Source organism: Xiphophorus couchianus, chromosome 4 (genome assembly GCF_001444195.1).
Source record: "Xiphophorus couchianus chromosome 4, X_couchianus-1.0, whole genome shotgun sequence".
NCBI classification, from domain to species: Eukaryota; Metazoa; Chordata; class Actinopteri; order Cyprinodontiformes; family Poeciliidae; genus Xiphophorus; species Xiphophorus couchianus.
Window position 1 is genome coordinate 7,967,873 of NC_040231.1, and position 20,655 is coordinate 7,988,527.

The 20,655-nt window shown below is 38.6% G+C and overlaps 1 protein-coding gene across 2 annotated transcripts in view; it reads right to left on the reverse strand.

The window, feature by feature from the left end:
* fto (FTO alpha-ketoglutarate dependent dioxygenase) overlaps positions 1-20,655 on the reverse strand; it is a 143,607-nt gene that overhangs the window by 41,241 nt on the left and 81,711 nt on the right. The window contains exon 9 of one of the 2 annotated variants that reach the window (XM_028014486.1): positions 18,395-18,439. The exons of the other annotated variant lie outside the window; for it this stretch is intronic. Within the exon in view, the coding sequence (XP_027870287.1) occupies positions 18,412-18,439 (28 nt within the window). The 3' untranslated portion in view covers positions 18,395-18,411. The remainder of the gene's footprint in view (positions 1-18,394; positions 18,440-20,655) is intronic. 2 annotated transcript variants of the gene reach the window in all.

Consider the following 20,655-nt stretch of genomic DNA (forward strand, 5'->3'; position numbering starts at 1 on the left):
TCATCACGCATTGTCTTTAATCTAATTCTACACATGGTTTCGTTTCAATTCGAATCAAAAGCTCTCATGTTAACAAACCATAACAGATCTCCCTTAATCCGCCCGGCAACAAAAGATGGATGGATGCAAGAGACACTCCGCCTCTTCGTCCCTGGAATCAAACCTAATTTGCATACAAAACACTAGCTGGAGGTAAGGGCATATATTAAAGCCATTATTTTGTGTTGTTCTCACAGCAAAAAGTTTGCATAATTGTGTTTAGCATTACGTGGGACGGAGACTCACTATCTAAGAGCAACTTCAAATCCTTCCTGTTGCTGCTGGCCATCTACAGTCCTGTGTTCTCTTGATAATGCTGTTAGTAGACAAATAGGGACTTGGCTTTTTCTCTCTTTCAATAACCAATATAGAGACACTATTGCTTCAAAGGCTCACATGCTGCAATATAAGTATTCATGACCTTCCTCAAACAATGTCCTCCACAATATTACTACAGCAGCTAAACATAAAGCTTTACCAACTCACGAACTGCTCTCTGGAAAGAGAACATGTATTGATGATTGGGGATGGAAATAAAAATAATAACTTGAGATAAAGTTAAATTCACATTTTTATTGTATAATAGTGACATACTAAGTAGAGAAACATTGCCGAAAAATAGAAATTTTCTGTCCTAAAAGGATACAGAAAAAGTAGTTGATACGGTAAGCTGGAATTATTATTCTATGATAACTTCTTATCAGAGAAAAAAATAACAAATTTTGCTTCAGCTGATCTCTTTTGCTGCAGCAATTGTGTGGTGAATCAAGAGAGATGATAATTCACCAATTTTTGCTCATCATAGTTTTTCTGTTAAATTCAGGATATAATTTATGGTTCTCCATTGATTTGATTTGATAATTCCCAAAAGGGTATTTCCCTTTCACTGCAGAAACCTGTTCCCAGTTTTTGTCTGTGATCTCTTTGTAGATAATACACTTGAATCTGTCCATTGAGCTTCTTTGTACATTTTACACCAGTTGGCAAGAAGAAACTTGACTGTATTGAATTATGATTGAATTTGCATCTCCTTATATGATTGAATTGCATTAAACTGATGAAATAATATATATTATTGGATATAAGTTTGTATGTATATGTTTTTTATTTTTATTTTTAAGTACCCTGAGATTAAATTTGTTGGAAATTTTAACTGAAATGAATTAAATATTTTTACACACTTTATCAATTAGCTGTGCAGCTCTTCAGACTTCCTAACTGACCATATTGTGATGTTGGGCTGGAAAAAGCAGAATCCCAGTTGAGATTAAGTAAAGTTGGCTTTAAATTCACAAGATAGTATTTTGCATCTATTGAGTACTAAAAAAAGATTATTCACTAAACATGAATATTAAAGAAGTGTTCTGTGGAAATATTTTCTAATTACTTTATGCGTTCTTTTAAAGGAGCCAAATGTTCAAGAAATCCAGATGTGGCCCGCAGGCCTTGAATTTGACGTGTCTGAGCTACCGTATACATTTTCAGCTGAAAAGACTTGGGAAATTGCCAAGTGATAAAATGTAGATTTAGGTCTGTTAAGCCACTTTGGTATTTTTCACAAAGTCAATCAAAAACATAGAAACAAATTGTGTCGGTGTGACAGGCGGCTGGTTACAAAGTGTCTTGACATTTTTTTGGAACCTGGATCACTGCCAAGTTCTCTATGAGGTGTAGACTCAACACTGGTTCAACAACTAGGTTTAGTGCCTTTTCATGTTTGAATGACTACTGGGTCAAAGTTAAATGGTTTACAAAGACAAAGAAATAAGAACATTCCTTTGTAATTGGTGAGGTTTTACAGAACAAGCAAAATCACTCAAAACTAGGTGACCTGGAAAAAGAAACTTAAATGGGTATCACTTCAAAAATTAGCCATAACTCAGGGTTATCACATACTCTGAACTGCTGAAGTAGAAATGTTTCTACTTGGTATTTATACCAACAATCAGAAGTATTCCCAAAGTCCAAATGTTAACAGCATAGATATAGTGATACTACCAATCCTCCTCATTCCAAACTTGAATGACAGGACTGTTAATGTATGTGTTCAACTCCTGTTTCTCAACAAAATACCGACTGGGGAGAAAGAAAATGATTGTAAAACTCAGTTCATACAATGACAATGTGAGAGTAGGCCTCAGGAACGTGTGCCACTTCGAGATCACCAGTTAGGGAATTAGTCAGCGCTAATGTGGCCACTTTGCAAGATCAAACACTAGAAGGGTTAGTCACTGGCAGAAGGACTGTATAATAAGCATAAAAACATGTCGGAGCAGGAGGTCTAATTTGCAAAATTCTTCCTTAGTCAAACACTAACAGTAATGATGAAAACCTGACTTGTACATCTGTTTATGACAGCCACCTCAGGCAAAGTGTGAAAGGGCTGAATCAAACATAATTCATTATGTTGATGTAACGCTTTCTTTTTTTTATTTTTTTACAAACTCACCACCTTCATCCTGCACACACAGACAGACACGGGCAGCTCTCTCTTCAGGTGCTATGATGTTTATCTAGATCTCACCATATATCTTTGGGATATGCAGTAACTCTCTCAGCTTAACTTGCTGGGCCCTGTTCCTGTCCAAGGTGCCTGGAGGGGGTTTTACAGCACACCTGTGTATCAAACAGGACTCGAGCTGTCCTGAGCTTTTTTTCTTTTTTTTTCCAGCAGTGTCCTTGCCTCCTGGTGGCTTGAGAGCGGAAGCACAGATCATGAAAAGACGTAAGCCTGAGCCATCTTCAAACACATACATAAAGGCCTCTGCGGATGCTTTTATCATGCTGCACATTAGCCATGCTCCGTTCATACATGTGACTGGGTTCCCTCAAAGGTGCACTCGTATCATATGTGTGCAGCCCTGTCATCTGCATAGACGCGCATGCACACACACCAAAAGCACATTCATATTAGCATGTTGTCATGGTTGTGTGAGCGGCAGCTGGGTATAAATTGCAAACGGGTCTAGCGTAATGAGGACTGATGGCTTATGCCTGCTGTATATTCCAGGAGGGTGTCTTCTGACAGCTTTGGGAGCCGATAAAGTAATAACTAATAATGTGCAGATAGCAGCGCCACTGTGTGACAACTGTGCTGCAAGAGGCTGTGTGTGACTGAGGGAGTGACTGAGCGGCAGGGACGGAGAGAAAGAAAGAGAAAAGCAAAGTGAGAGGATGGGGGAGATGAGAGAGAGGTGGGGGGGGGGGCTGTGCTGTGGGGGCTTCCTTTCAAGTTTCAAACACAACCTCCGGTGATGGTTTCAAACCTAATTCACTACCTCCAATAAACACAAGCAGAAAGAGAATACATAAACTGTTTAACAATCACTCACTTTGAAAAAAAGGGAACAGAACAGAGGGAGGGGGGCGACTTAGGTATCCATCCGGCATTGCCTTTTTATAATCCGTCAAAACTATAAACAGAAATTGAAATAAGAAGAGCTCAGATAGGTGTGCAGGAGAAACACGAGGGACAGAGTAGGCTGCGCTTCCCCACCTCCCTTTCTCAAGGTTCAACATGGAGCCTCCTCCATAAATCATAGTCCCCACCGCAAGAAGACTGACGAGTGTCAGAGTGACAGATGACACTGTGCATACTGCTTTCTGCCTCCTCTCCTTCTTCCACTACAGCTTTGCAGGAGTCCAATCCACTGTCTTATTGATAGGCGTTCTGGCTCGGTAATGCAGAGCAGGCGAGCACCACAACAAATACAATAGTAGTCTGTGTACACTGGAGAAAGAGTTGCAGAGAGCCAAGGGGTCAGCTGAAGTTTAGTCTTGGCTCGCTGAATGTTGACTACTTATTCTGCAGATTTTCTGCTCATTGTTAAACTCTTTAGAGTTTTCCTTTACTATGGGAAAAAACAACCACCTGGCAGCATACAATCCAAAGATGACAGCTTTGAGGGAGATTTAAAGGCAGGCCAGTCTTTTTTCATGGTATACCACTGTAAAGAACTTTAAAGTAAAGGCTTTCTAAAGCCTGACATCTTGCATGCCAACTAGTTCCACTAAAATAAGTTCAACTCCAAGAATATTTTGCAGAGGCACCATGGTTGATTCTATCCATGCTCTATGAATGTGGCTCATGTAATGAAATTCAGACCAGTCATTTTAAAATGGGGCCATACGCTTCCACACCATATAGAGATATAGCTGCCTTTGTTAAACAAGCATAAGTTATGGTTTGACATTATTCACTCAGTCAACATGAAGGCCATGGTAAATATGCATATACAGCTTTTTTTTAAAAATCTGGTTTTATTGCAGTCACATGGACTTGGTTCAGGAATCCAACCTTTAAATTAAGTACATCTATTCAATGCGGAATTATTATTTTAAGCACCTTTTTTTTCTCCAAAATTACCAGTGCTACACTTTTGGCACCTTACTGTTACTTGTATAACTTTCTGTTGCCTAAAGGAGAGCACTTGATCTTCTTTTATAACACTTCAAAATACTTAAGCATGCACAGAAGTATCATTTCTCATTACTCCTTATACAATCTCTTTAGATTGCTCAGTCATGGGTCCTCTTGATTCACTCTTCTGTGTCGATTTATCCATATGTTTTGAACAATAAGGAATATCTTCATTTTTTTTTTTACAAAATAAATCTCTTGCTATATCAAATAGAACCAAACAATGTGTCAAGGCTACTAAGGCCTTTCTTTAAGAGAAGCCAGTCTCCAACTTTAGAAATCCTCCACCATCCATAAGAGTTTACATGAGATACTTTTCCACATATCCATCTTTTGCTTCACACCAAAACCACAGAGTGTTTGTTGGTGTTTGTGATGGTAGAACAGAAAAGACTTAGACTTAGACTTAGACTTGTACTTTATTGATCCTTTGGGAAGACTCCCTCAGGAAATTGAAGTTACCAGCAGCTCCCAGGCAAAAAACAAAGATAACACACAGTAAGTAAAGCGCAAAAGAATACAAAATACAAATTAAATACTAAGGTACACACCAAATGTGAGTAACCAAAACCTTAAATTATGCAAGAAAAACCTTAAATTATGTAAGAAACAAGGAATAAGAATATAGAATATAAGAATATAAGTAAATATAAATACAACACAAAAAAGTATTTATATAAGAATTTGGCGGATAGATTGACCAGTGATATCGTATTGCACTATGTGGTTTGACCTGATAAGTATGGAGAAAAGTCTTTATTTGGCTTATCTCCATAGCAATCAGTCGGCTTGGCTATAGTATCTGATAGTTGTTTTGAAGGCCATGTTTTTTTTTAAATAAACATGAGTACTCTTCCAATCTAGTTCCCAGAGTTTAGGGGAACACGAACTCTGTTTCACTTAATATTTATACGTTTTCTTATACTGAAATTAGTGTATTTCTAAATTGTCCCACAATTTTAGATATGTGCTATAATTAACAGTAGGGAATTTCCAAAAAATATGTGTAAGATTTTGCAACTGGAATAGACAGATTTATTTATTTTAAGGTTTTTTTCACATGTACATTTTGCAGCAGATAAAAACATTTGGTCTCCATTTTTGTAAAATGGAAATCACATGGGCCACACTTTCTTCTTAACGCCACATAGGTCAGATTATATTGCAGTATGTGACAGGTTAAGACGAAAATATTAATCCCCTAATGACAAAGCAGGAAAAGATGCAATGCTAAAATTCCAGGTGTAACAATATATTGTAATTATCCATCACATATACTAATCCCTACTTGACATACATAACATTTTAGGTTTAATACTGTTAATTCAGATTTTAGGACTACGTGGAAAAATCTGTACTAATACAAAGAAAAATTAAGCACTCTAGCACTATGTGTGTAAACTGCACAAACCATCAGCCCAAATTTTGACCCCAGTGTTAATCTATTTACTGTCGGATCAGGGTGGAACGGACCAGCTGCACAGTCAACTTTGATCAAGTTTAGTTGTAAACGAAAATAAAGTCGTGGCAGGAGGTCGAGGGAAGGGAAAGGGAATAAGAAAAGAGGGAGAATGCACTTTAGGAGTGTGGTTATGTTTCAAGAGGTAAACCACAGGTTGGGTCTGGTGTAGCGGGGCTGATCTGTGTTTTCCTTCAGTTTGATTGGGTCTCTCATTAGGAGCCAGGCCCTGAAACCCGAGCTCCGCCTAATGCCTTGCCGTGTTTAAAAAAGCACAGAAACCATTTGGCTGTAATAGCGGCCTTTTCAAAAACAAACTTCTGAAATGAAAGAAGGCCAGATTTGCAAAAACCAACGGTGGATTTATTTTGAAAAGGGGGCATTGGAGACATGACCATGAAAAATCATAAACTGCAGTTGAAAAGAAAATGTAGCAGACTTCACACTGACGCTACTCATTGCTTAGAATCTTTTTGGTACTAAACCCCTTTTCGTGCATGTTGGTTCATCTGACATTCTGGATTTCACTCACCTTCAGCCTCATCATGAGATCTGTCAAAGAGTTACCTTATACACAACAGGCCCTCATTCCACACTGATGGTGTCACAAGATAAGCTGCTCTCTATCTGTCACTTGTCTGTAATTTACTGCTACTCCTTTTCCTCTTCTTTCTTTCTCTCTTTCACACAAATTGTGTTTCTTTTGCCTGCAGCCGTTCAATCTGGTGTGAAAGTCAAGAACATTTCCAAAAGTCTCTGATGCTGCCACAACGTTTACTGACTTCAGTAACAGTCACCAAGGGAATCCTTCTAAATGTATGAACACAGTAAAGACAGGTAGTCAAAAACACTAATGTCTTCATGTTTTAACTTGCACAAATCACCATAATGAGCTTGAAACTGTACAGGCTCTTCTTTCATGTTAATCACCAAGGATGCTGATGGTGTGTTTGCCCAAGACTGAGGTAATAGCAAAGTCAAGGGGGAACCGGGTTTTGGGCCAGAGGTCAAGAGTGCTGGGTGCAGACCTGTCCCAAGCTGAGTCCTTCTTGCTCAGGGGGACAGGCCATCAAAGCTAGAAGGCCACCCAGCTCAAAGAAGCATCAATGGACCTCAGGGTTCCCAATAGTGACAGCTCCCATGTCACAACCAGCCTTGTAGAACACAGGCACCCCGGGGGCCCGCTGGGGGACAAAAATGCATACAGATACCTGTGTCTGGAGCTGTAATTTGTCTTACTCTCATGTTCAAGGTGTTTTATGGGAGCAAAGGGACAAGGTGAAACAGCGAGCAAACAAGTGAGCCCACATAAACCTTCCCTGCCTTTGCAAGCGGCACAGAGCTTATTATCTACTAACCTTCAGCAGAAAAATAAAGATGTCTGGCATGTTGTTCTTCCACTGAATGATGACTTATGGGATTGTGAAGAACTTCACAGCTTTCCAAAAGGCTGCATTTATCACTGCATAGTTTGAATGACAGACACATCAACAGGGAAGGAACATAACCAAAAGTTTACCCAAAGTACTTTCTGTTGTTGCCTAAGTAAGCGATTCTGTGCATATATATATATATATATATATATATATGTGTGTGTGTGCGTGTGTGTTTGTGGGCGTATGGCTGTGGGTAAACAGTGATCCCTGCCTCCTGCTCTGTACTTTATGTTGGGGTATTAGCGAGGGTCCCTCCCAGAGGCAGTGACTACGAAGACTCTTCCGAGGAGGCGCTCATCAACGCCCCTGCTTTCAAAGGCAGCTTTAGCCAGTGCCATTCAAAGCAATCAACCCAGTCAGGGTCTGCCCATCCAGCTCAAATCCCTTCATGGCTATCAGAAGAACTCTGAGCTGGGCCTGCTGGGGGCAAGGCAGGGACGGGAGGTGGGATTTGCTCAGAAGGGATTGTGAAAAAGGCCGTGACACACGCTTATTCATGCCCCAGTAGCCCGCCAACAAAATACATATATGAAATAAATAATTTAAAAAGATAGGGGTGAGGCGATACCCTCCAACAGAAGTAATAGAGCCCGTCTTGAGTTTTGCACATACTTATGCTCACAGTCAAAGTACGCAAACAATCTTTCATACACAAATGCACTAAAGACCGTTATCCACAACGGTGAAGAACTTAACCCTTTAAATCATGATTTATCTACCATAAGACATTGATTTGTTGTGGTGGAGAAACTAAAGAAAAGCTGATTGTCAGCAGCAAAGCTGGGAATTAATCAGCAGTTGATAAGCTTGTTGACACAAAAGAAAAAGTAGGAGGGCCTTCTCAAGTTGTGCTAATTACTTTCATAGCTAAGCCATTGATAAAGCAACTTTTAACTGACAACAGGTACAAAGTTGCAGTTAATTGTGTAATGGACTGTAAACGTCCTTATCATGACAACCTAAAAATTGTAACTAAGACAAAAGACTATAAACTAGCTTGTTTTATCATTTTAAAAATATGATCCACTTTTTCAGATTGTTAAAGATCTTGCTTTTGTTTTAGTTAGTTAGTTCAGTGGGCGGTGGAGTTTATCTACACAACAACCAAAAATGCATCAGAAGTGTGTCAAGGTGCCCTCATATCTTTGCGGTGTGGGCAGAGAGGTTACAGCGTACTGAGGAGGGTCAGCCAAATCTTCAGTGTCTTGTTTTCCATCTTCATCTAAATCCAGTAGTTCCCTTTGAATTGCTGCGGCTGAAATACAGAACAAAGCTCTCCTTTGGAAAGGCTGAGCTAATCACAGCAACAATTGGGATAGAAATACAGTAAAGGAGTTGTTTATTCAAAGCTGAGGTTTTCTGCCATAAAGTAAATGTATTCATTGTTTTCAAGCGCAGACATTTGTCATGATTTGCAGCTAAGGCAAACCATTGCTGCACAAATGATTGTTTTGATTTTTCAGACATGCATTTCAAATAACTGAGAAGCAAAACTTGTCGAAAAAATAAACCGATGCAAATGAACTGAGCTTGTTGCTAAGTCAGATTGATTAACATCATCAGATCAAAAGTATCATAAGTCAGAAAAATGCTGTCTTTGCAAAAACTATATTTGTGATTTGTTTAACTGCTCTACAGTAAATTACTATAAGCATGTAGCTAAAAAATAAAATAGTCAACTTATCATAGAAAAAGGATATGCATTTAAGTCTCACATCTTCTGAAGCATTTAACAGGTTCTTTTAAAGTATGGCTCTGGATTTAGCTCCATTCATCTTTTTATAAACTTTCACTTGCTTCCCAGTCCTACTGAACAAAATCATCCTCCCATGATTCTGCTGCCTCTATGTTTCATAATGGCAATTACGAATTTATGGAGTTAGCCACACAGCATTTCACATGCACTGAAAAAAGTAGAATTCTGGTGTCATCTGACAAAAGCACCTTCTATCACATATTTTCTGTGTCCCATACATTGTTTGCTACAAAATGATGAGATGACCTCTAATAACAATTAGAGGTCATCTCATCAGTCTGCAATTCAAATAGTTAGCAATTCAAATATCTTGGCAGTTTTCCATGAAACAAAAAACTCATTTCTGCAGTGAACAACTAAGAACTATATTTATCTGAATTTTGAATGGCTATAGCATTCTTTTGGGTTTACTATACAACTATTGTTGACTTCTCTGATTAACGTTCTTTTTGCCCGGCCAGTCAATTTGCGTGAATTAACATTTCTTTGTGGATTTGCAATTGTGCCCTATTCTTTAAATGTCTTGATGGTGAATTAAATATCCTCCAACCTGAATCTGCTTTGAAGTTCTCAACATCTTTATCCCTGACCTCTCTGTTGTGTTTCTTAGTCTTCATGACACTGTTTTACCACTAATGTTCTCCAACAATCCTCTGAGGCCTTTTACAACAGAAACAGGATTCATACTGAGATCCAATTACACACCAGTGGATCCTATTTAAAGTTTATATGAAAGGGTGCTCAATTACATAAAATCCCAATACAATACATTAAAGTTTGTGCTTACAATATCAAGAAATGTGAAAAATGTCAAGCAGTGTGAATACTTTTCCAATGAACTGTGTGAACTCTGTTAATTCTGTAGCATTGAGCTAAAGACCTGGAAGACCACTAACATTAGGCATAATAGCAGAAGCAACTAGTTAGCTCTATGAGCTTTGCTATCAGTGGCCTTGCTGTCAGCTCCAAAGGATAAAGGGAGGGAAGATTAAGAAGGAAGAGCAGTTCAGTATCACATACACTCTTACTGATATAAATCATAATGTGCAAACCGAGCAAGAAAAACAGAGGACATCTTGACCTGAAACAGGACAAGATACTGCAAACAAATAGGAAGAGGTTTATTGGCTCAAACTTTGATAGAAACTATCAGCAGAGGAGTTTTTGGACTAAAAAGGAAGAAAATAATCTCATACTAAAATTTCAAAGCACTGGTACTTTCAAGCCCAGGACAGTCAGGATATTAGGAAGGTAAAGAGGCCTATTGAGTGCCAAGCTATCTTTCCCTGGCACTTAATCAAAGGGATTAAGAACTGGGAAGCAAAACTCACAGGTTATCCTCCAGGAAGCATACCAAGTAGTTATCAAAAACACAGGAGTTCAAAGCAACTCAATTTTCCTATACTAGAAGTGTTTTGGTCAGAGCCCCGAGGCTTGTCTCTAGTTTAAAGAATCCAGTTAAAAATGTTGCCGTCTGCATGCTTGTGAGGCTGAAAAAGTTGGCAGCTTCAAGAGTCTCAGCTCATGCAACTCAACACGGGTCCATTGGTCATAATCAGAAACAAACTTTGTCCTCAAAAGACTTGATCCGACAAACAACTGTCACCCAAGATGGGGTGGCACGTTTTTGTTACAATTACTTCAAGACATCAGGACAGCAAAGAGCAATCTGTTCCTCATGTTAACTGTAGGACAGCAGGATAGTAGCAGCACAAAACAAAATGGAAAGCTATTCTATTACAACATCCAGGATAGTGGCCAAGCTATCTACACACATATGCAATGCTTAAGTGGTAAGTATGAAGATTTCCTTTGACATGTATAATTAGACAAGTATAAGGCTTTTGGTTTGAAGTCTAATTTGAAGAGTTTGAAAGTGAAGGCATGTGACAAATCCCATGACTCCTCAAAAAGTCGCAGTGGTTTCTGCAAAATGCTGTGGTGCTTTCCAGAAGCCCAATGAAGCTCAACCAGAATGAGGATGGCATGCGCCGCAAAGTACTGAATGGGTTTAGAAGTTAGGGGCTCAATTAGGGTTGGGGCCTCTCATGCTGATGACACGTGCCGTCATGCTACAGTAAGTAGTCTAAAAACAAAACAGATGAAAACAAAAGGAAAAGAAGAAATTTGCTTTGACTGTTTAAAAGAAACCTAGTGCCAAAAATTCTGACGCTGCACATGAATGCATGTAGAACCTCAAATTTCTGCACGTCATTTTCATTTATTCAGGTTCAGATTGCATTAGGTCAGTAAAACCAGTCTCTAAAGTCTTGTACCACTCGGACAAACATCTATAAACATGCATCCAATTTCTTTTAAAGGTATTACAAAGATTTAAGTGCAACTGCTTAGCCCAACTATCACTTAACATGAAATATTTTTTAGACATTTTAGCTCATGCGGACCTTGTTAGGATGAAATCAGTCTGGACGCATATTCGCCGTGTTCATTACTGAATCCTCTGACCTGCCAGGATCCTGGTATGGCTTCGATATACAGTCCCATCTGTCCGACGTTAGGGCTATTGGAAACAGATGGACCTTCAATTGTATTTTTGATCAAATTGCAAAATAGCTACTTGGAAAAGAAGCTAAAATAACATACAAACAAGAGCAACTATGATAACAACTCTGTCTGGAATGGAATGAGTACAGTAAGAGATCAAAAACATAAGGCGTACAAATTCAACTGCCCTTTGAAAAGGGATCACCCATGCCCCCCCTTACATTGCAGGCCCAGTATTGATTTACTCTGCAATTTTGTGTTTCTCTCTCCCCACGCAAGCTTTACAGTTTCTGTTGAGCAGGAAGACTGGGAAAATAGCACTCACCAGATTTTTCCAAAGCATGAAAAATTGATACTTTGCTTCTTTTTCGACTAAAGGAAAATGGAGGAAATGCTGAAGAGGGTATTTGGAGACAAGAACAGAAACCAGAACTAAATATCCAGATTCTAGAGTAAGTTTAATAAACTATAATGGATAACAGCAACACGGAGGCTAATTGTATTTGGAAAATTTGGACCAAAACCTGAATCTATTACATTCTTTGAATACTATAACGCCACAGTGTGGGTTACAATGACTTCTGTAAGAATTTTTCAAACAGTTCTGCTCATTGACTGCTTTTCTACTTGATTTAAAATTGTAAAATAAAAAAAATAAAAAAGGCGGGGTCTCCTTTTTTGTTCCGAAAAAAGTGTTTCTGCACAGCCTCCCCTCCTCTCTTTGAAACCCTGCAATTTTCAGCCATAAAATGGAAAGAACAGATAAACAGCCCTCTTTTTAAAGATATTTCAGTCCAAATCACATCAAGGTATAAACAGCGAGCCCAGAGCATATCTCCCATTCTTTTTCAAAGTAAGTCCTACTGTTCCATTTCAAATACCTTGGGGTTATGGGTCATAATGCACTTTCCATCTTCTGAACACGTTTATCCAGGCATCCTACAGTAAATAGGGGGTAGATTCAACATCAAATATCTCTATTCCCCACGTTGGCCCTTTCGTCTGTTCTCAGTGGAAGTGCGCTTTTGGATAACATAGTAATAGATTCTCTTCTTTTCCTCCTAGGCTCAGAATACTAAGTCGCAATATAATTGTGGCACATGTTGAATATACTGTAGCTGTTTTTGATGTCACATTGCGTTAAGAACGGCCGTAGGTAAGCATAAAATCCATCAGAATGGCAAAATGACCAAGACCTACAGATAACATAAACTCAATATATGTCAGGAAATTAAATTAGTGATGGCTTATTTTATGACTCAAAGCTCCCAAGCCATTAAAAGGGTAATAAATGTGTTATAAAGCTCTTACAAGCCCCTTAGGCCACTAGGGCCAAGCTGCAGAGTTGTTCACGAGATTGTTTATTACAGGCTTAGCTTATCTTTATTTAGTGCAAAAATAGTTGGCTAAAACAAACTCCATAAATAGCTGCTCTATTGGTCCAACTACAACAGATATATTAACCTCTATATTATGAAGAAAATACAAGCATCGAGTGGCAAGGTGAGTAGAGTAGAAGAGAGAAGGGAGCTGAGAAGAAAGTGGTATAAAAAAAAGAGGGCAGGGTGACAAGCAGGTGGCTTCATATTACCTCTATCCACCACATATGTCTGGTCCACTGCAGAGTTGACAGCCAGGGACACAATGTGTTGACCTGAGGGCCTGTTACAGACTTGCAAGGGGATAAATATAGAGCAGCAGGACAGCATGGGTGTCTTAAATGACATATCTAATGATGCTCATCCTCTGCAGTCTATTTTCACTGAGCAGAAAAGGGTTATGAGAACACAGCAGTGGTGCGATGGGAAAGCCTCAGCTCCAACTGCTGGTAAGTAAACACTGATATCAGCAGAACTGTGTCAATTACTGTACCTTTTGTGCACTTCAATCAACACCCTCCATCCTCTTCCATTAGTCACGTGCACAATGTAAACATCCACAAGTGTGCGCCTCATTTAGAGGAATGCGTGGGATTCTTAATAAAGTTTTTGCATTCGAGTGTGTTCAATTTGCATATGAGAAAACAGCTTTGAAAAGACTTGTCTATAATGCATAAGAGCCTTTTAGGCGGTGTTTACTGCAACACTCTATTCCTCCCACTGACAATCCATGCACGGGTTTGCATCATTTTGTGAGACATGCCAGTTGTGAATTATTCAGCCGCTCGTCTTTGCCACAGCACCGCATTTAACAAACACAAGTGTGCGTTTGCATAGAAGAAGACAGAGGGGTCTAGAAGGATACTACGGCAACACCTCAGTCAGTCCCTTTGGAGAGGTGGGAATCCTATTACGGAGCCGTCAGAACCTGTCAGATGCCTGTAAGAAGGGAATACAGTGTACACCACCGGTCCATTTACAGGCTGCATGCTCCGTGTACTTTTAAGGGGCCCTGGGCCTCGAGTGTCATGAGCAAAGGAAAACACAGTTCAATTTCCTCTTGCATGAGCATTAAACGAGCACCTTGACTGTACCAAGCCCCATGCATAATTCACTGCCAGTGATGTTTTAAATGTTACTGAAATATACATGGTTGTGTATGCAAATTTAGTAGCGCTTCTGCATGCTGTACTTGCTAAACAGACAACAAGAGAGCAGCATGGCGTGTAGACAGTACCTTTTGGCCACAGACATTATGCAGTTGCAATGTGTGTATGTTGGGGGTTGTAAGCTGTAAATATGACTGCGGCTCCTGATGAAAAGTAAGTTTTAACTACGATTGCTATACGAGTGAAGGTCCTATTGTGGGAAAATACAAGGAGCTACATTTTAGATGTGGGCTTGCTGGATTTAGGCATCTAAATCCAGATAGACAACGGTTTCAGGTTGTTTCTGAGCACTGAAGGTCAACTGGCTAAAACAGCTCACAGATACAAACAAATCCAGCAGTCTGAAAATAATTCCATTTGCAAAAAAAAAAGAAAGGAAAAAGAAATGGGACACTGACTGTGTGGAAAGAGCCACATCCACTAACGTACAGTATTACTTCACTTTTTAAAATCTACTGTTTAAAAACTATGAACTGACAGGTAAGCTCTTTTAAAATAAATTAAATTCTTGTGTTCTGTGCCTAGTAGCATTAAAATAAATAAAAAGCAGAAACCTGAACAGTTCAAATTGATAGGTGTATGTCAACAGTGATGCTCTATTTTCTCAGAAAACATTTATTGGTCTGAGAAGAACTGCAGCGTAGAGGACCACCGTCTGTGTCTTTGTGAAGGGATGTTGATTGGAGAGGAGGAGAAGGCAGATCGCTGGTGTCACATTTTATAAATGAGGGAGGAAACATCTTCATCCCACAGTTGGACACCTCCCACCCCCCTGCTCTCTCTAACAATCCTCAAACATTGTATGTGTGTTTGTGCACATGTTCATAGTTTGGGCAAGTCTCAGTCCGAGTCCCAGCAGTGAATCCTTAACAGGGCCTTCCCGCAGGGCTGCCAGGCTGTCCAGACCCCCCACCCTCCCACTTCTACCCCTGATGGGACAACAAACCAGCTGACACCCCAGTGGCTTTGCCAAAAAACCTATGCCTTCAACCCACAATCTGCTTCCCTGAACCTGGTGGAGGGACGGTGAGGAGAGGAAGAGAGTAAACACAATTAAGCATAAAAAAAGTTAAAATAAAAGAGAGTACCATATAATCAGATGTACTGTTGAAAAGGATAGAAATACAGGTGAATTTAAGAAAACATTCCTTAAGGAAATGAAATGAAAAATTCATTCTACTGAACTAAATGATCATGAGGATATCCAACATTGGTTAGAGTTTGCAAGCTCCACATCAGCAAAAAACAGAGTGTAGTTGTGTTCTATGCTCAAATAAGCAAAATAGTAACCAATAACGTTTAGATTCGTACCTAACAAATTTGTTTTCATTTTATGAAATGTTTTTTTAAATGCATAGGTAAATTTAATTTACTTTCTGAATTCCTTGTACAATGAACAATGTATTTGAGCAGCATAATCTCAATCATAACCTTAACTAATCAGTACAACATGCACAAAGAAATTAAAAGGTACTGCTCACATTTTTTGGTATGTCCCATCACATACGTACAGTAAAACCAGCCCTCTCAGCACAAAGGTGTAGCTGCCAAAGCTGCGGTGTCACTGCTGTTCACTGGTGTCGAACAGTGTGTTAACAGGATGTGTAATGTGGTGTGCTGGTGCTGTGCCGCAGCCAGGACTGGGTGGCAGCAGCACGGTAGGCTACAGTAGGCTGCTTATCATGAAGCAGTTATGTAGCTGCTCTGCTGGGCCAGTCTAATTACAGGAGAACAGCGTGCACCAGTCTGGGCCTCCAAATGGCACCATATGTTTTCCCAGACTAACCGGCTGAATAAATGCCATTTAACCATCCAGGATGCGCAGTACTCTGTGTCCGGGAATCAGTCACTCACACTCTCGTAAAACCATTCACCCACCCAAAAAAAAAAAAGTCCTACTATACTAGTCCTATCATCCTGCTTATCCCAACATGTGTACCCACACAGCTTCCTGTGTAGTTTAACTTTGAACAAATTCCATTATCAGAGTCTAGGTGACGGAGTTGGACAGTGATTCGGCGACTATGCTTTAACCATGTCAGCTCAATAAAAGAGCCCTGTTAATAGCAAACAGCGCTTTGAAAAAGACAGCTTCATTCCAGGGTGTGCCACAACTGACGTAAACAGTAACATAATCAATCACAGCCCTGTTTGTGACAGACCAATGCAAAGTAGTGACTCATTGGAAGTGGAAGGTTTTCAATTTGTCTGACAAATAACAATCTGAAAGGTTTGACATGCATTTGTAGAAAACAATTCTTACTCTGATACCCCTACATAAAAAAGAAGACATTTCCTAATTATTGCATAGTGTAAGTTGAGGGAAGATGAACATATCAGGTGGGAAACTTGGTTGATAGGACAACTATTAGTCACAAATATTAAATTAAACTCATGTGAAGTCATGTTTGGAGTTTGTCAAAAACCATATGAACATTTTTGCCTAGATGAAACTCCTTAGCTGAAACAAACTGACCGCAGTATTGTGCTGTGGGGATGCTTTTCTTCAGTAGTGACAGAAAAACATTGAAGTAAGTGGTTGTAACATGATAAAATGTAAATCATTGGACCAAAAGACAGCCTAAATATATGTCATATTTCTTTTACTCTGGACCTTTTAATTCTGCTGTAAGCCTAATACAGCGCTGATTTGCGTGATGTGGATTACTGAAACCCAGTCTGAGTAATATGCAGAACCAGCGCTGGGCCAGCAGCTGTTGCTTGTAAGTTGTGACCATGTATAATTAAAGAGAGTTTTGATGAATGTTTACCTTTGCTTTTTTTAATCCTGTTCCTCTAAACACACTTTCCTGTGTCAGATGATTTAATCATGTTATACTCAACTTCATTGGAAGACTGTTAATCAGGCGTCATTATCAATGTGTTCACATAAAGCAAGAAAATATAAAAAATTTTTAGATAGATTTTTATTTTTTATGTAATTGTGGCTCAGATTTCTTGTTTTCAATCTTCTAACATCCCTAACATGACATTAGAAATCACAGACAATGATACAATTATGAAACAACATTAAAAAAGGTCTGACTAAAGCGATTGAAACAAATTTTTCTGTTTGAATTTTAAAATATTTCTCTGTTTGACTGAATGACAGAATGCAATCACAGCATCTGTGATAACAAGAGCATAATACTTTGTGGCAGGGAAAAGCTGAAAACATTTCTATCGTAACCTCTTTTTCTGGAAAAGCTCCCCTTATCACCACAAGATAGACCTATCACACATCATCAGTTTGTTAATGAGAACAGCCTAGACAGAGGCGCTTACAGATGCCTATCGAGGACAGAAAACAAAAAGAGAATGTAAGTAAATACGGACTGTAATTAGTATGACAAGGTTGAAAGAAGAGATAACACACGGCAACAGCCCAAAGGCCCGCGCTTTCACACTTGCTTGTGCACACGTAAGCCTCCACGTGCACGGGACACACACAGGCCCCTGATGGTACCATCACACACATGCTTGGAAGGAATCAAATGTTTTAATCAGCTTGCTACAGCACATAATGAGGATCCTCTAAGCCCTAGCTATCAGCTGCCATCGGCCACTTAGTTGCGCCTTCAAAGAGCTGATTTTTCACTTCTACAACAAGCTTAACACAGTAGCTATCAAGAGGGAACACAGTCTGAGTATGTGGTATAAAAAAATTTAAAAAAACAGGAAAAAGGCAAAGAAGCTTCAGTAAGTGATGTACACTCTACAGTTAAAGCAATAAGGAAGTTAAGTTAAAGTGGACAGAATGGTGTAATCTCTTGGGAAAATATGTAAGTCATTTGTCATGACTGTGATTTACAGCATGGGAATGCTAACGCGTATCTGTCTTGCTCTTTTTGGAGTTCAGATGAAAGGGTATCTCATGCCACGTCACACTTCATAAACTTGACAGTACAGGTAAAAACACTAACGCACTGTATCAGATTTTTCCCTCACCTTCATCACATACACACACACATCTTCTGATGCCGCGCATTATGCACCTGGGCTAGCCACACCTGCTGCATTACACAAGGCGTTCACATGAATCAGTCAAGCCGGGTACAGACACACCAGTTTCTGTAGAACTGCAAGCACAGTTGAATTCTTACTCAACTTACCAGCTATGCATGCATGTGCGTGTGTGTGCGTGTGCTGGCGTGTGTATGCAAGGGTATGCACAGAATGTGTGCAGGTGGGCCTCTTGTTGCAGTTTGTGGCCTCCTGCCCCAGCCCTAACCTCTGTGATGAAGACTCTCAGGTCTCCAGCTGGAGAAGTGATGACCTGAGAACAGAACAAAAGAAAAACATTCGTCCTTGTGTCCTTGTCTTCTTTCAGTTGCAGAACCGGGTCAACCTGCCTAGGAACATAATTAGGCTGTCAGCCTTAAATGACTTATTATACTTCAGCGTTGGTTCAACATTCTTGACAATGTGGTTAAATCTACAAGTAAGGTAAGTATTTAACATGTGTTTCTTCCACCAAAAACGTGTTTCAAATGGAGCAATTGAAGTGGAATTCCCATAATATTCTGGTAACAACCTAAATAATCCACACATACAAGCAATTCACAATAAATGAACCTATAAATAAAGTTGTGTATAATAAGTACTAACAATCATGGAAGGTCAAGTATTGAACATATAACAAAAGAAAAAGAAGTAAAAAGATAAAGAAAATAAAAAAGATAATTTAGAAAGCAATTCTGCACCCTATTAGTGCAAATTAACATCAATTGCTTTTGTCCTAATTATTGGCTTAATAAACCTCTCCCTTTACCCTGGTCTGACATCAAAAGTAAGTCATGACAGGTAACACCAAAGAGCTGTCTCAACACCTTCTTACACTGTTGGTATTGGTTGCAGACATTTTCGAGCCATAATCTGAAAGTGTAAAAAGTATCATGTCACCTTAAATCAGAAAGTCCTATTCTAACAAGTTATGCTATGCTGTTAGGATGACTAATATGTTAGTCATTCTAAATATACATAGAATATCTCTATGTATATGTCAATACATAGAGATATTCAAATATCTACCTATTTGAATATGTAGATATAAGTTTTTGATGAAAGCAAAAAGCATTCCAGTAGATCAAAATTATCTCTATGTAAACTCAGCATGCTGAAATTTGGTCAAGGTTTTCTGGAGAGAATAATAATCTATGAAGCACTGAGCTAAAAACATGGCTTGATTACAATAAGTTATCGTTAAATGAAAGAAAACTAAATTCATGGTATTCTCTGGTAATCAGATGTATAAAAATGTAAAGTTATGCATAAATGGAGTTGAAATCGAAAGAGTTTATGAGACAAATTTTTTAGGGATTATTATAGACAATAAACTTAGTTTGGAAGCTTTACATAAAATATATTAGAAATAAAGTTGCAAAAACTATTTGAATACTGTTTAAAATAAACGATTTAATAAATGTTAAAGGCTTGAATATTATATATTCCTCTTTGGTTATGCCTCATATGTCTTACTGCTCAGAAATCTGGGGAAATGCAAGTAAAACAACCATTGATATATTAGTTAAGTTGCAAAAAATGCTATGAAACTTATTAATAAGGTGGGATACCGTGAACCAACTGAAACACTCTTTATTCAAAGTAATACATAAAAATTTCAAGATATTGTTTATATAAAAATACTAGAAATAATGTATAAAGCATTGAACAAAAGTCTTCCTTCTGGTATTCAGAAATTATTTTAGCTAAGAGAGAATAAATATAATTTGCGAGGTTTGTTTATATTTGAATGTGCAAAAGAAGCGCCAGGTAAAGTCTAGATGTGTTTCAGTTATTGGCGTGAAACTGTGGAATGAATGATGATTTAAGTTATGTCCTTTCTTGGTGAGCTTTAACAGAGCTTTAAAATGTAAAATGATAAAATCTTACACTGTTATGTTGATTTACATGTGTATTGTGAAGATATCTTGGTAGGTTGTTAGGTATAAAAATAGGGTAATCAAGAATAAACTTGGCTTCAGCCTATTCCTTTTTTGGTAAATTATGGGTTTGTTTATTGTTGCTGTTTTTTGTTTTCTTTGGTCGTTTCCTGTGTTTAATGTGGACAATTTACCAAAATAAAGTGATTGGTTGATTGACTGATTGATTGACTGATTGATAATATGGCTGGGTCATAAAAATACAACCATGTAACTCTTCAAACAGGGATACTGTGTGTTTTAAATGTCACTGCACCACCGTGTTTCATATCACATAATTTCAATCCAAATTAAAATTTATTGAAAATCCAATGTATAGAGGATAGTATGGAAGTATGAGTCAAAATCCTTGCAAGTACCTAGTTTCTCTCAATCATCAAAATTTACTGTTTAGTATCTTCTACTAAATCTTGTAGACAATATACTGTACATTCCACTGTATTGCACATAACATATGAACTAAATTGCTTTGATTCTGTTGTATATCTCAATTACTTGGATAGTAACGGATATCGACTGTAAATTTCATGTCAACTGCACCATTTAAAAT